At 43.1% G+C, this 13,582-nt stretch overlaps 1 protein-coding gene across 1 annotated transcript in view; it reads right to left on the minus strand.

The window, feature by feature from the left end:
- SH3RF3 (SH3 domain containing ring finger 3) overlaps window positions 1-13,582 on the minus strand; it is a 248,411-nt gene that overhangs the window by 74,631 nt on the left and 160,198 nt on the right. The window contains exon 3 of the mRNA XM_082337659.1: window positions 8,343-8,438. Coding sequence (XP_082193785.1) covers window positions 8,343-8,438 — 96 coding nt within the window. The remainder of the gene's footprint in view (window positions 1-8,342; window positions 8,439-13,582) is intronic.

The raw sequence follows: 13,582 nt of genomic DNA on the forward strand, positions 1-13,582 counted from the left end.
GGTCCTTCTGAGTAGATACAAGGCCAAAGGGACTGATGCTTTGCCTGAGGTATCTTTCCACTTGAAACATTGCAGGACCACATGAACATCTACCTTTTTTTTTTTGTGGAAGAGACTTCCTCAACACCCATGGCAGGTTTCAGATATCCCAGGAGCAGAATAAGGAAGTAATGGGTAGTAAAGAGTGCACCTAAGCCTCCCCAAGATTTGCTGTACCTGTGTCTAAGCATTGACAAAAGCTTATTCATTCAGGGCACCTTGTTGCTTCTGAAAGACACAGAAGTTTTAAGGTTCCCTAGCAAAATCAGAACAAACATTGATAGGTATATGACAGCTGGGCACTTTTGGAAATTGATAAATATTGCCTATGCCATCAAAGAACTGACTTGAACGTAGATACTCTTTGCTGGTGAAATGGCAGGTTTTATGTGCAATGAACATTGTGGGCCTTTCCCTTTCACACCATGCAGAGCACAGATTCAGAGCCTGAGCAACCACAGGAGACAAGGAGTAGTTCCCCCTCCCTTAGGCTGGAGCTGGTAGCCCTGCCTTCCCTTCCTAATTGATGAAGAGAAGCAGGGTCTTCTACAAGTAGGCTCATCTGACATGTTTTAGATGTCTCCATTAAGCAGCAATGCCTATTTCTCTCCCTACGAGCACCCAGCTGTCTCTCTCGATGGTAAGGGGGAATCCAGACAATTAGCTCAGGTGTAGAAATCTATCTGTTGGTCAGATGAACGGTACCTAGAGACCTGCAAGGTCTCGCAAAGGATTTGGAAGAGTATTTCCCAGTTCAAAAGTGCTACTGGGGGCAGAACCACTGTTCTGTTGCTGCTGCTGCTTCTTGGTGTGACTTGCCAGTAGGACTGCACATTGGCAGATGTCTCTTCACTCACCATCCAATTGCAAATTTAGAAGTTTAAAAAAAGGAGTGGAAAAAAGGATGAAAGGACAGTAAAGAGAAAGGAAACACTAAAATGAAGGAAAATATCAAGTAGAGACGCAACAGTTTGTGAAGACATTTTGTTCTTTCTGTCCAGGGAAGCTGGGGGGTCACCACTGGTGCTTGTTTTGTAACAAAAGCAACCCCAGTGCCATAATAGGAGAACATCAACTTTGAGGCAGAAACCAAAAGTCAGGGTAAAAATAACAGAAACGACAGAATTTCACCCAGGACTGGAAAACATGTATTCAAGCACAAGCATAGTTCAGGAGAGCTGGAGGTAAAGGGAAGGGCTGATGGTTGTGCAGTGTGCTGACAGCACGGGGAAGCGGCAGCACATGCAAAATGCAGGAGGCGAGTCCCCAGTCAGTTTGCACTGGGAAGGATGACAAACAGGATTTTGCAGGGGAAGTGCTGGAAGTCCTTGAGTGGACTGTGGCTAGAGATCAAAGTCTTCTTATCAGATCAAGAGCAAAAGTCAGTCCATCTTACTTAGGTACTTAACTTGCACTTCAATATTTGGCACCTAGGAGGCAGTGCTTCAAAAATGCCCCATACAGATATGAAAATGATATACATGCTTTTGAAAGATTCATGAAATGGGCTTATTTGCCAGGGCTGTGTGCTTAAGTTGGCTGGGCTGGAAACCTTCTATAAATAACCCTAGACAGTTATTTTTACAAAATAAAATCTAGGAAATTCAGATGTTCAGATACTGGGGGGCGGGTGGGGAAGATATTCCTGAATATGACAGCTGGCCAATTTTTGGTTCAATTGTCCCTGAAACAGTAAGAGGTGATAACAGTTTGGATGTGGTTTTGATGAATAGAAAGATTGGTCATAACATATAAATCTGAATAACTTAATTATGAGTTCATTTTTGTGAAAGTAGGCAGGAGGACAAACAAGAGAAGACCTGTAACTAAAACTGTCAATTCCCAAAAGGCAAATTTTCACAGCCTATGGTTATGTCTAAATTTACGGGCTGGCTCTCACCGCGGCTCACCACAGGTCTCATGACCGTCTAGGCTGGAGAATGACTCAATCGTGACAGCACTCCCACCTACCTCCGTATGCAGGCTTCCCCCTCTGTGGTACCCACCCGAGATGAACTTTGGAGGAACGTGATCCCTGATGCAGAAACCAGAAAGCAATCCTGCATTGACTTGTCCAGAAACAGCCTGAGGGGAGTGAGTGATCAGAAAAGGCCTATGGAGCTGAGGAGCTCAGCTAATCTAACGTACAGGAAACTTGGCATTTAAGTCAAAAGGTGACAATGCAGCTCCATTTTGTGTCCTGAAGATGGAGGAAAGTCTTACAGAATCTGCATGAACGATCATCTCATAAAGAATGCTAGAAATTAACAGAAAACCTAAAAGAAATTACTCAAAGGTAAAAAAAATAGTAAAAAAAAGTTATGTTTTTTGCCCAGTCATGCTAATTTACATTTACATTAATTTACAGGAAATTAAAACAAAGAGCAAGAGGTTCTTTATTTATATAAGCAAAAGGGAAAAGAAGAAATTGAGCTGTTATGGAGAAAAGATGGGCCAGAAATTAAAAATAATGTGTATATATATAATATACATATTATTATATATTATTATATATCGTACGTTTAATCTTCTTCTCCCTTCTGAGTGTTAATAACATTAGTTTTCTTGACTGGCGTCATAGTTATTTGAAGTTCTTTAAATTATTTTACTTAGTATCTGTGTGACAATACTTTAAATCAGTAAGTTTTATTCATGGATTGATGTGAAAGTAGTAGTAGGTGTATAGGTTCTTACTGAGGTCCCTCTTGCAGCCCTACAAAACAACTTCTGCATGTTTTAGTTTGAATGTGAAACATGGGAACTGTATTTTGTACTCCCTTCACGCAGAAATCTGATACCAAAAAGTATCTTGGAATATTCTACCATATTCTATGCAAGAGGAAAACAAGTAGGACCAACTTTTTAGAAACTATGAAGGTGCAGGAATGAAAGTCTTAAAACAATGTAATTACAAAATTTGAAAATGCATATCAATAAAGCTTTTCAACAGAAATTAGCTGAACACCTCTTAGAGCTTATATTATTGTCAGCTTTACAAGGTTCTTATTCCATTTTTATTTGACACACAAAAGGAGAGAGAACAGAAAAAAATCAATTCTGATGTTAATGGGTATAATTCTTAACTCATTAGTGTTACACCTACTTACTACTGGGATGAATTTGGTCCTCTGAGATTTAGTAAGTTAGCTTTTCTAAAATCATCTACATTAGTTTCCTTCTACCCACCTTTCAAAAGCCTCCATTTTTATTAGCATTAAATGATACTAGCAAGGCTAAAATGAACCATTTTGACAGTCCTTAAGAACAGAGATCCTATGTTCTTTTTGGAAAGGGCACCAAACAAACATTACTATCTAATGTCTGTCTAATGCTCCTTTTTTTTTTGGAAGGATTTCATAAAGGATACTCTGAACAGTGCAGAGTACGCTGCCACAGAGATCACACATATATAAATGATGGGTCAAACATCAAGGTTGAATTCATTATGAGAGTCCCATAGGGACCCATCTGTCCTGCAGCTGAAGGGAGGAACCAAACAGATTGAGGAGAGAGAAAACATAGACAAGAAGCGGACAGGGCAACAATTATTTGTTGATGTTGTTGAAAATGGTCAAAACATCTATTCGACCTAGAAATACACACACGCACACTTCTGAGTTTTCAAGAATGTAACTGTGATGATTGTCCCTGGGGTTTCCAGGATATTTGGAAATTGTTAAGATGGGAATCTGCATATGGAGAAAAAAAATACAAAATCTGCCATCCAGACTGAATGCCAGACTGGGGGCCGCACCGCTAGGAAAATGCTGAAGAATCCCAAAGTCAAGCAGGTCTATAGGCTGGGCAACGGGAAAGGCTTTGCTCTCTTCAGAGTGGTTCCCTGGATCACCTCCTGCGAGCTGCCAAGTTATCAGATTAACTGCACACACACACACAGACACTAAACTCTCAACCGTTTGCATTCCTCTGCAGACAAACTAAAGGTTACCCTCAGCAAAGTACATAGTTATACAGCTAGGGACAAATTCAGCTGGGTAGATGGCAAATGACCACAGCTGGGATCCTGGTAAATGTGCTCAGGTTCCCCTGTATGGGTTAAGCTGGTTTAGGATGATTGGTAGATCCAGTGGTACAGCACAAAATCATTAAAGGTGGTGCTCTGCTCTGCAAAGCTAATTTTGGAAAGAAAAATCATTGTTGTCTTTAAGAAATACATTTGACTTTGGATTTTATTTTTTTGTTTTGTTTTGTTTTGGCTGAACTCTTTTTAAACACTGACTTGCAAGAATTCTTTTCCCCTGAGTCCCTGGGGAGTCTTGTGGATCTGTACTCCAAGGCACTGAAACCTTCAGCTCTGCCCATTCTCCTCCTCCCTCTTTCTCCTAGACCTCCTTTCCACCTTTTTCTCTTTGTGACTGTGAAGAACAGGAGAAGATCCCCATTACCCTGCTTCACTGCTCTGTAAAGAGAGTTTTAAAACTCCTAATATTACTTAATCACAGCTTTCAGTGCCCCTGCTGCCATAAAACATTATAACAATGGGCTGGCACTTCATCAATTGTAATTTGCTGATATTACAGTCACAGTAGCGCTCAACATAATTGCCTTGCTCTACCACAGACTCATAAGGCTTCTTGATCTCGGTCAATACTTCTTTGCACTGGGAGCTTCAGTCAGAAATTTTGGTCTAACAGCTCAGCTTTTTGAATTTCCAGTTCCTGCCCATCTGAGCAGGAGGTGTCCCTCCAAATACTCGGCACACCATTGCCCTCAAATTTCATTCCCAGACACTTAAATCTATTAGGACACACTTTCTTCTTCATTATTCTCAATTTTACACACAGCAGCACAACGCTTACAACTTCCAAACAGAGATAATAACAGCAGTTATTAAGAATGAAGGAGCTAGCTTGAAGACAGTAAAATGAAAGAAATTTAGGCAGGAGTTTGAATTCCTTGGAGGTCCAAAACTCCTCCCAGCAACAATATGACTTCAAACCATACGGATTATTAATAAGATGTTTATTTCAGGACAGAAGGCACCTTGAGAATCAATTGATTATGTTGTGTTTTTCTGTAGACAAATTAAAACATAAATTATCAGCCCAAATGACTTCTAGTGGAGACGAAGGACAGCAACAAAATAAGAAAAAAAATAGTGCAAACTCTCCCTGACAGAACGTATTGTGTGTGACTCATTCTGTGAAAGTCACCATTGTGAGCTGCAAATATTTATTCCTTATACGATTGTAGCTTCTCTGAGGTTGCGACAGAGATGACACTACAGAGGCAGGGAAAAGCCTCTCTGCAGAGAGCTGTCAGACACAGCAGGCATGCAAGCACCCTTGCTGGACACTTGCAGGGAATAAAGCATAAAATCCATGCCACGTTACACTTATATGCCTATAACCACACATAATGCTGAGATACAGACTTCCTCCTCAAAGACTGCAGGAAGCAGATATATGTTGATGCCTTCGACTAGTTTTTTGTGCCACTGCTTTGTGACACCACAGTCTCACTCTAAAAGTTGCCCTCCCAGGCACAGAATCCTTTACGCGAGTGGACCACTCTCAGATTCAGCAAGCACAGGGTGGAAAGCAGATGAAGGAGCCTAGGGAGACACAGCAGGCTGTTACACGGGCCAGCTGACAAGCCCAAGTGCTGGGAGGCCAGTGGGGTCCTGATGAAGAATTTGCTGATCCCCAGCGGGGCTGCGGTACTCCCCTCCTTCCCACCCTGCTGTGCCTCATGCATGCAAATGCTTTGCAACAGGGTACTTGCAAAAGGCTTTCTTGCAAGCATCCGTGTGAGGGGTATGGCAGAACATTGCCAGGACGAAGTCTCACCAAAGTGGGGCCACAACAAGGATTATGTCCCCTCTGTGTTTGTAGCTCTGGGATGCTCAGCTCTAAGATCCTTGAAGTGACTGGCTTGTTTTCTAATGCTCTGGCTGCTGTAGCAAGCGTAAGAGCTCTTGCTTGGGCCGTGGGAGCAGCTGGGGACATTAGAGCCTGCCCTTAGGGATGAGCTCCAGGCTGGAATTCACTCCATCCAGAGTGTACAGCTTCAGATGCCACGTGAAATCCCACGCACTTCAGCCATCAGCTCACACAAGCAGAAGGCTACCGTAGAGTTAAGCTTTGCTTATTCTGCACATTTTGCCAAGATTTTGAAAACCACTTAATGGACTTGGACAGACTCAAGGAGTGGTTTTAGATTCAAGTACTACTTGTTTAATGGATTTATTTTATAAACATTGGTGTTGAGATTTTTCAAAACTTCTTTGGGATTTGGCCTGCTGATTCCTCTTAATTTTTAATGTAAAGTAACATCTGAAGCTGGCAACAGCAACATAATTGTATAACTCCAATAGTTGCATAAGCTCATCTCATATTCAGAACAAGGCCTCCATCCACCAGGACATGGATGAAATAGGTGGCTGATGCTTCTGTCTGGAGGATCATTTCCCTTTGGCTTTACAAACCACGGCAGAAGTATTGTGCCCATGTCACCCAACTATCTCATTTGAAAAGGCCTTTCAAGCCTCCAGATTTCAAATTTATACATGCATATATATGTAAATATATGCATAAATGTATATGGCTGCATTTATTTTATATATGTGTGTGTCTGTGTATGAATGTATGTGCACACACACATTTCTATGTGCATTCTTCTCCCCTGGTGCTGGCTGCCTGACTGTTTGCATCTCTTTAAAAACTTCCAGCTTTGCTGTTCTGACTCTGCACAGTGCTACCTTTTGCTCCTCCGTGGCCACCCAGAATGTGATAGTGCTTGGAGAACTTCAGTGAGACAACATTGCACGTGTTCCCAACAGGCTGTTCCTCTAAGGCTTCGAGGCCTTCACCCTACGAGAGCAGTAATTAAGAACAGATACCTAGGGGTGGGAGATGGATCAGGATGCTGTACGGTGTGTAGGCAGTGCAAGCTTTTACAGCCTGCAGGCAAAACTAGAGCTCGGGAAAGCTGGTGGGGTGCAATAGTGTCTGGCTGTGCAGAGGTCCCCAATTCACTCTTTCTGCAGCAAAGTTCAGCACAGTAACATCGCATTCCTCCGGGACAAGACAGAGAGAAAGGATGAAATCTGGGAGAAACTCAGCTTTCTCATTTAATCACAACAAACTGAAAATGTCTTACGCGTTCAGAATAGAGGAAACCTAGTCATTAACTTATATGAGGCAGCTGGTTTCCCAATAACGGCTCCTACACATTCTGGTTTTAATATTATTGTTCTTGTCAACTGTGGGAACGCAATGTATATTAATGATGGTTTATTCCAAATTGGTCATTGTCAGAGCTAATAATTAGGTAGTCAGGCACTAATTATCTCTATTTTGTCTCAAATCATTAACTAAGAAATCTGGAGAAGTAATTTTGGAGGCAGGCATCAGAGCCACACACAGTAGGGAGGGCTCTGCTGTGGGCACAAGAGACGCTTCACTCCGGAGAGTGGCACCAGCTTACGCCTGGGAGCAGAGTCAGGGTGATACTGCTCTCAGCACCAGGTGCAGAGTGGCAGCACCTCGAAAAAATACATACATGTGTGGTGCCCACCCATTCTTTGCAACCCTGGTTCATTCACGAAGGAGAAAAGCTCCCCAAAGGCATTACCTGGCACCTGGACAACAGAGCATCCCCAGCGGGGCCACCATGGGCCACCATTGCTCGCTGCAGCCCTTCTCCCAAGCGGCACCCAGCTGGACGGGCACCAGCAGGAGGGCGTGCAGCAGTGGGAAGAGGTGGCACAAGGGGTCTGCTCAGACGATACGAAGTCTCAGCATTTACTCTGAAATAAGCCTTCTGTGGAAATGACTGCAGGACAGTGCTCAGGAAAAGGATGGGTCTGTCGCACAGGGAATGAGGGACCTGGGGCACACAGGCGGTGCTGCCCGAGCTCCTGATGGGGCCGGGGACACCCACAGTGCCCCCCCCAAAGGGTTGTGCTTTCAAGGCACGGCTGAGCCTGCACCACTGCTTCCCACCTGCCAGCAGCACCCGCCTCTCTTCAGGTGTGTGCAAGATACCCTGACTGCAATCATCCTCCCCTGTTTTCCCTGTGTATTGTGGAGATTACACCAGAAGCACTACATGGGAAGCCTTTAACACTAGTTCAGGGCATACATTTTGCTGGCCACTTCAAATTGAATTGAGTGTATCCTCACAGTGCCTTAGGGGACAGCAGCAAAAAATTCCCTTTTCAGTTATTCTGGTATAATTTGTCCTTCTCATTTAAGAATTTTCAAAGTGATCCTGTCTTTGTGGGCACAAAAAAACCACGAGACATCGAGACCAGCACCCACGACCTGTTATGAACTTACCTCAACATAGAGGATAGGGAAAATGCCAATCTTGTCACCCAGCATTCCTTCTGCCCAGTTGTCATCTACCCTCCTGATGACTGTCAAAATTTCATCCTAAAATCAGAGATGCACAAAATACATAATCAGATTTTTTCAGTCAAAAAATGCCAGTTTTTAGTTATGCACGTGACAGCTTAGGGAGAGAGTACACAGAAGAGACCATAAGCCAGGTAAAAATGTTCCCTGGATCCTGGCCCAGCAGCATCCCTGGCCCAGCATCCCACCCCAGGCATCCCATCCAAAGTACGTTGAAGAGCATTGCAGACCGGTGCAGCTCATGCCAGCTGCCAGCAGCTCCAACGGCCCAGGGACAGCGGGTGGGAATAGGTAACTGCTGGCTTCACTGCAGGGACAGGGAGAATGTTTGACGCAGGAGGTCACCTCTAGCCCAAAGGAGAGAACGCTCTAGCATGAAGCTGCCCCTGTGCATCTGAGAGCCCATTGCAGTGCTTGGCTGCTCCAGGAGACGATTCAAAGGGAAGCACCAGTAGAGCACAGGAAGTCCTGGAAACACTTCCAGCAAGAAGCATAAGGTATAGCATGAGGTGCTCAGCAACTAGCCTGCACTGCTGATGTCAGTTTTCCTTTTTAAAAAAAATATTAGCAGGTAAAAGTGCAAAGCAGGTAAAAAGCCAAGGATAACATAGTAAAAAAAAAAGTTGCATTCAGCTGTTGGATCAACTTCAGTTTAGATACAAATTCGTTTTCTAAAACCAATGGCATTTTAATATTATATTTAATCTAAGGGATCGTACAAAAAAATGATGAACTTTTCTGTGATTATAAAACAGGAGATTAAGCAAAGTGCAAATAAGATTCATACTGCCGAAAGTTCCTCTTGATAGAGTTAAAACCTAGAACATACCAGTCATTACAAAAGCTGAGGTGACTAGAACCAGACTCTGAGTTTTCCCAGTTTGAGCTGCTCAACTTGTCAATGGATTTCTGCTACCACGTCTGCCTGCTGGGGCTGTCATACTAAACCCCTCCTTAAGCCAGCTCTGCTCGCTACAAAGACTACAGAAGGCAGCCCTCTCTGCAGGGCACCGCCTGCGCGCTCAGATCTCCTACGGCCAGAGGAAAAGAGTGGGCTGAGAGAAGCTGCCAAGTGAAGTTTGCTGAGATGCCGTTCATTCTCTCATGGCATTCGATCTTCCTCCATTCCTGTGCAGAAATGTATAAAAAAGAAGAAAACATCTTCCTCCAGAAAGCTGAGACAGAGTTCCCTGCCATTCTCACTTTATTTCCACCACTCACTCCAGGAAAATAAGAGCTACGTATAGTCTATCACCCTCCATGTAACAAGCTATCCATGTTAACTGGCCAGATGAAGGGAGCTGGTTTTTTGCAGATACTTTTCACATAGAAAAAAACCCCACAAATTCCTGATCCAGGATGTTCAGATCGTGGATTTATGTTGATAGAAAATGACCAGAACAGAGATGTGATGTGATGTACTTTGCAGTTTTTGAACATGTGCATTTTGAACATGTGGACTTCGAAATAGTTTAAATGTTTCCTTTGAATTATTCATCTCAATGATCCATTAGGGGAAAGCTCAGAGAAACAGCCACAGACTGAGTCCTTCAGCTATTTATTGCAGCTGGAAGGATGCAAAAAGAATTTGTGCATTTAATTTCCTGAAGAAACAGATAGCATTCCCTTCCAAAGACCTGTCTGCACAGACCATTTTTGATCTGTGTAAAGAGCTGACAGTAATACGTCTCTGCAAAGTTTCCACATGCTCTTACAAAAGACCGATTATCATAAATTTAGAATCTAGGTAAAGGGGGTAAATGAGGAAAATAAAAGACTGCATCGCTTCAAGAACCTGCTTTGAGTGTTCCCACTTTCTGTATTTGCTCAGCTATTTTCTTAAAAGACTTTTTAAAAACCCGAAGTGCAATGGGTCTACACTTTCACTATATGTTTATGTATACATATATAATCTCATGTGTGTATGCGCATACGTATGTGTATGCATTTGTAAGTATATGTGTGTACATATATATTTGTATATATATACACACATAAGGAACTATGAAAAAACTTTTTAACTGTAAAACCCCAGAAGCACTCGACTAGATTTTGTTAGAGGCACCGTGCAATCTCCAACCCTGGAGCAGGCTGGACAGGCACCTGGCAGAAAAGGTTTATCCTGAGTTGATCCTGCTCAAGGATGGGGCAGGGAACAAGTGACCTTTGAAGATCCCTTCTAACTTTACTTTCTACAGACCTATGAAATCTGGAAGCATTTCCATATACCGATCTTAGTTTGGCTCTGCCAAGTCTGGCTGCTGAACATGGTCATATATGAGAAAATCAGATAGCTGCACATCCCAAGATATGCTGACATTCGAAATGTGTATCTTTGTGGGAGAGCAAAGTGCAAATCCTTGAGAATGCTTTCCATTACAGAATTCGTTTTCAGAGGCGTGTTGAAAATCTCCAGGAATTACAGCAAATCCCAAAACATCTTTTGAAATTCTTTATTAATAGAAAGCTTCTTTGAATTTGAAGCCCACGACATCATTCTATACACTGGTCTGGTGAGAGCTTCAACATGAACTATTTTAGTACCTTAAATTAGTTGGATAGCCATGCTACTTATAAATTCCTAGAAAGGTTCCCAAAAGGATCATGAATAGCAAAGAGCCACAGCTCTCTTGGCATACCACTTCAACTTTCTGAACTTCACTATGTCACATGTACTAAATTGATTTCCAGGCAGCATAAAGGAATCCAAGCCTCAAATCTCATTTCAAAAGCCAATGGTATCCACTGTAGTTTGACAAACATACCTCATGCTCTTTTTATGCCTGTTGCTAAAGTCTCTAATTATTTGCTCTCTCCTACTTGCTCAAGTCTCTCTCTATTCATCAGGGCTGGGCAGCCTTGCGACAGGCACGTGGGACCTGCAGTTCCAGTGTACAACCATTATCAGAAAAGAAGTCAAAGATAAATCACTTAAAAAGCAATCCGACTGATGTAGAAATGATCCCTTTTGCTGACAAAACAGCACAAAATTGTGTCCAATAACAGTCATGATTCACAGCCTGATTTTTACTCTAGTCATTAACGGCCATTAACGAAGCAATACAAAGCAGATGCGCCTGCTATTCTGCAGAGATAACAACTCCATCTAGAGCACTGGGGAGATCTCAGAGATGGCAGGATGGCACCACGCGGTGCTTGGTGCGTCCGCTGACACCACTTGCCAGCTGGCACGAGAATCCCAATCGCTGGCTACCGCCGTGATGGTTCCTCTGTGCACAGCAAATGCTGCTGGAATCGAGTACTAAGGGGCTGGGATGCTGCGCTGTAGCCAGGAACAAGCATTGGATGTGACGGCTCCAAGATTGGCACAACACTTGTTAAACACTGTTGTGGGATGCGAATGAAAGTGTTGGAAAATGAAGGAAATAGTTGATGTTATTAAAAATGTGATGAGCAATAAAGCACGGGAAAGAGTTGATGCTACCTTGACAGGTTTGAGACTCATCTGCCACTGGGACTCAGCCTTCAAAGGGCCACGCGAACTCATGCACGCAAAGGGTGGTCCAACACCAAAACAAAACTGTGGGCTGAGTTTGGACTCAGTCTAAGGCTGGAGTAACTACACAGACAATAATGCAATTACTCCAGATTTGCACTGCTATAGCTGAGAGCAGAGTCCTCTTGCGCATGGCTTGTACCAGAGAGCGCATAGCCCAAGGGAGGATGGATTATTGTTTAAAACAGAGACAGCAGGAGCCCAGGCTCATACTGGGGTATCACATAAGGAGACATTAGAAAGCTGAGTTAAATGAGTACATCCCAAGGGCATACAATGAGACTCTGCAGGCCACATGCTGATTGCAACCACGCCAGCGAACATCGGGAGTAACACTTCTGAAGCTGCTGGAGGTAAACTGGTGCAAAGCTGACACAAGGCTGGAACCCATCATTATGGAGAGCAAAACAACTGCTAACTGACTGATTTGGCTGATCACTGCCGAACATTGAGGAAAAATATGTTAAGTCACAGATCTGGGATGTTTCGTCTTCTTGTAGCCACTGCAGAGGAGGGAAGCGTGATGGGCCCCTACGCCTGTACCTATGGCCACACTGGGAGGAGGGGTTGGGGGGAGCAGTCCGCATGGTGTAAGAGAATGACAGGATGGAGCTTTGTTTGTTGCACTGGATACTCAAGATAGAGGTTTCTCTGTCCCTTCCAGTTTTATACTTACACATAAAAAATTATTATATTTGATTTATCTTTGGCCTTTTATCTGTGGAGTGTTGTGTCTACAAGGAGATGAAAATGGGTAAATGGCAGAAGCCCTCTGCAGCACTGCTCATGAAGCTCAGCATAAAACAGACTTAATTTCCTTGCAATCCACCTCTGGAACAACGAGACATTTTAATTTTGAAAAAAGCTAGTGAGAGGAAACCTCAAATATCCTTCCTTTGTTTTCTTTTACTGCACTGACAGATAGTCTGACTGCATCGTAACAAAGGGGAGGGGAAAAAGCAAAGTCCAGCAAAAGAGCAACAAAACATAATGATCCAGAAGATCCCCATGTTTGAGTTCTCTTCTTGTAGTTTCTCTTCAGAGGAAAACTCTTCTTTACTATATGTTTACAAGTAAAATCCGATTACAAGTGTCTGGTAGCATTAAATGAGTTGCGAGACACAAATAGGTTATACTCGTTTGTATAAACGGTATGCCGATGCAACTCCTCTACCTGAGGAAAGAACAAACAGCGTAAATGAAATTGAGATCAGGTCCAGCATCTTCAGATGCAAACTGAGACATTCAAATGATGAATATTGCTCCGAGTGACAAATCACATCTATAGCAACACAGTGCTCATGACTCTGCTGCATCAGCAGATGATCTAAAACCTGGGCTAAACGGGAACCTTCATCAGCACGGGTGACAGCTAGAATTAGCATTGAGAAAACTGATGAAAACATGACAGTAAAGTCCCAAGATGAAAAATAGATTATTCACTGTCAGGGTGAACAATAGGCAAGACATAAAAACAGTTACAAGGTGACAGTGCATGTAGTGGAAGGAGCTAAAGAAGAAAATAGCAGTAGAACAGAAACTAAACCCCCTTGGGGAAAACACAGTCATCAGGGATAAAAGGATGCAGACAATAACACGAGGGGTGAAAAAAGGGAAAATTGAGGAATTGAGAGTAGAGCTATAG

Source organism: Platalea leucorodia (assembly GCF_965183815.1).
Source record: "Platalea leucorodia genome assembly, chromosome: 2".
Taxonomy (NCBI): domain Eukaryota; kingdom Metazoa; phylum Chordata; class Aves; order Pelecaniformes; family Threskiornithidae; genus Platalea; species Platalea leucorodia.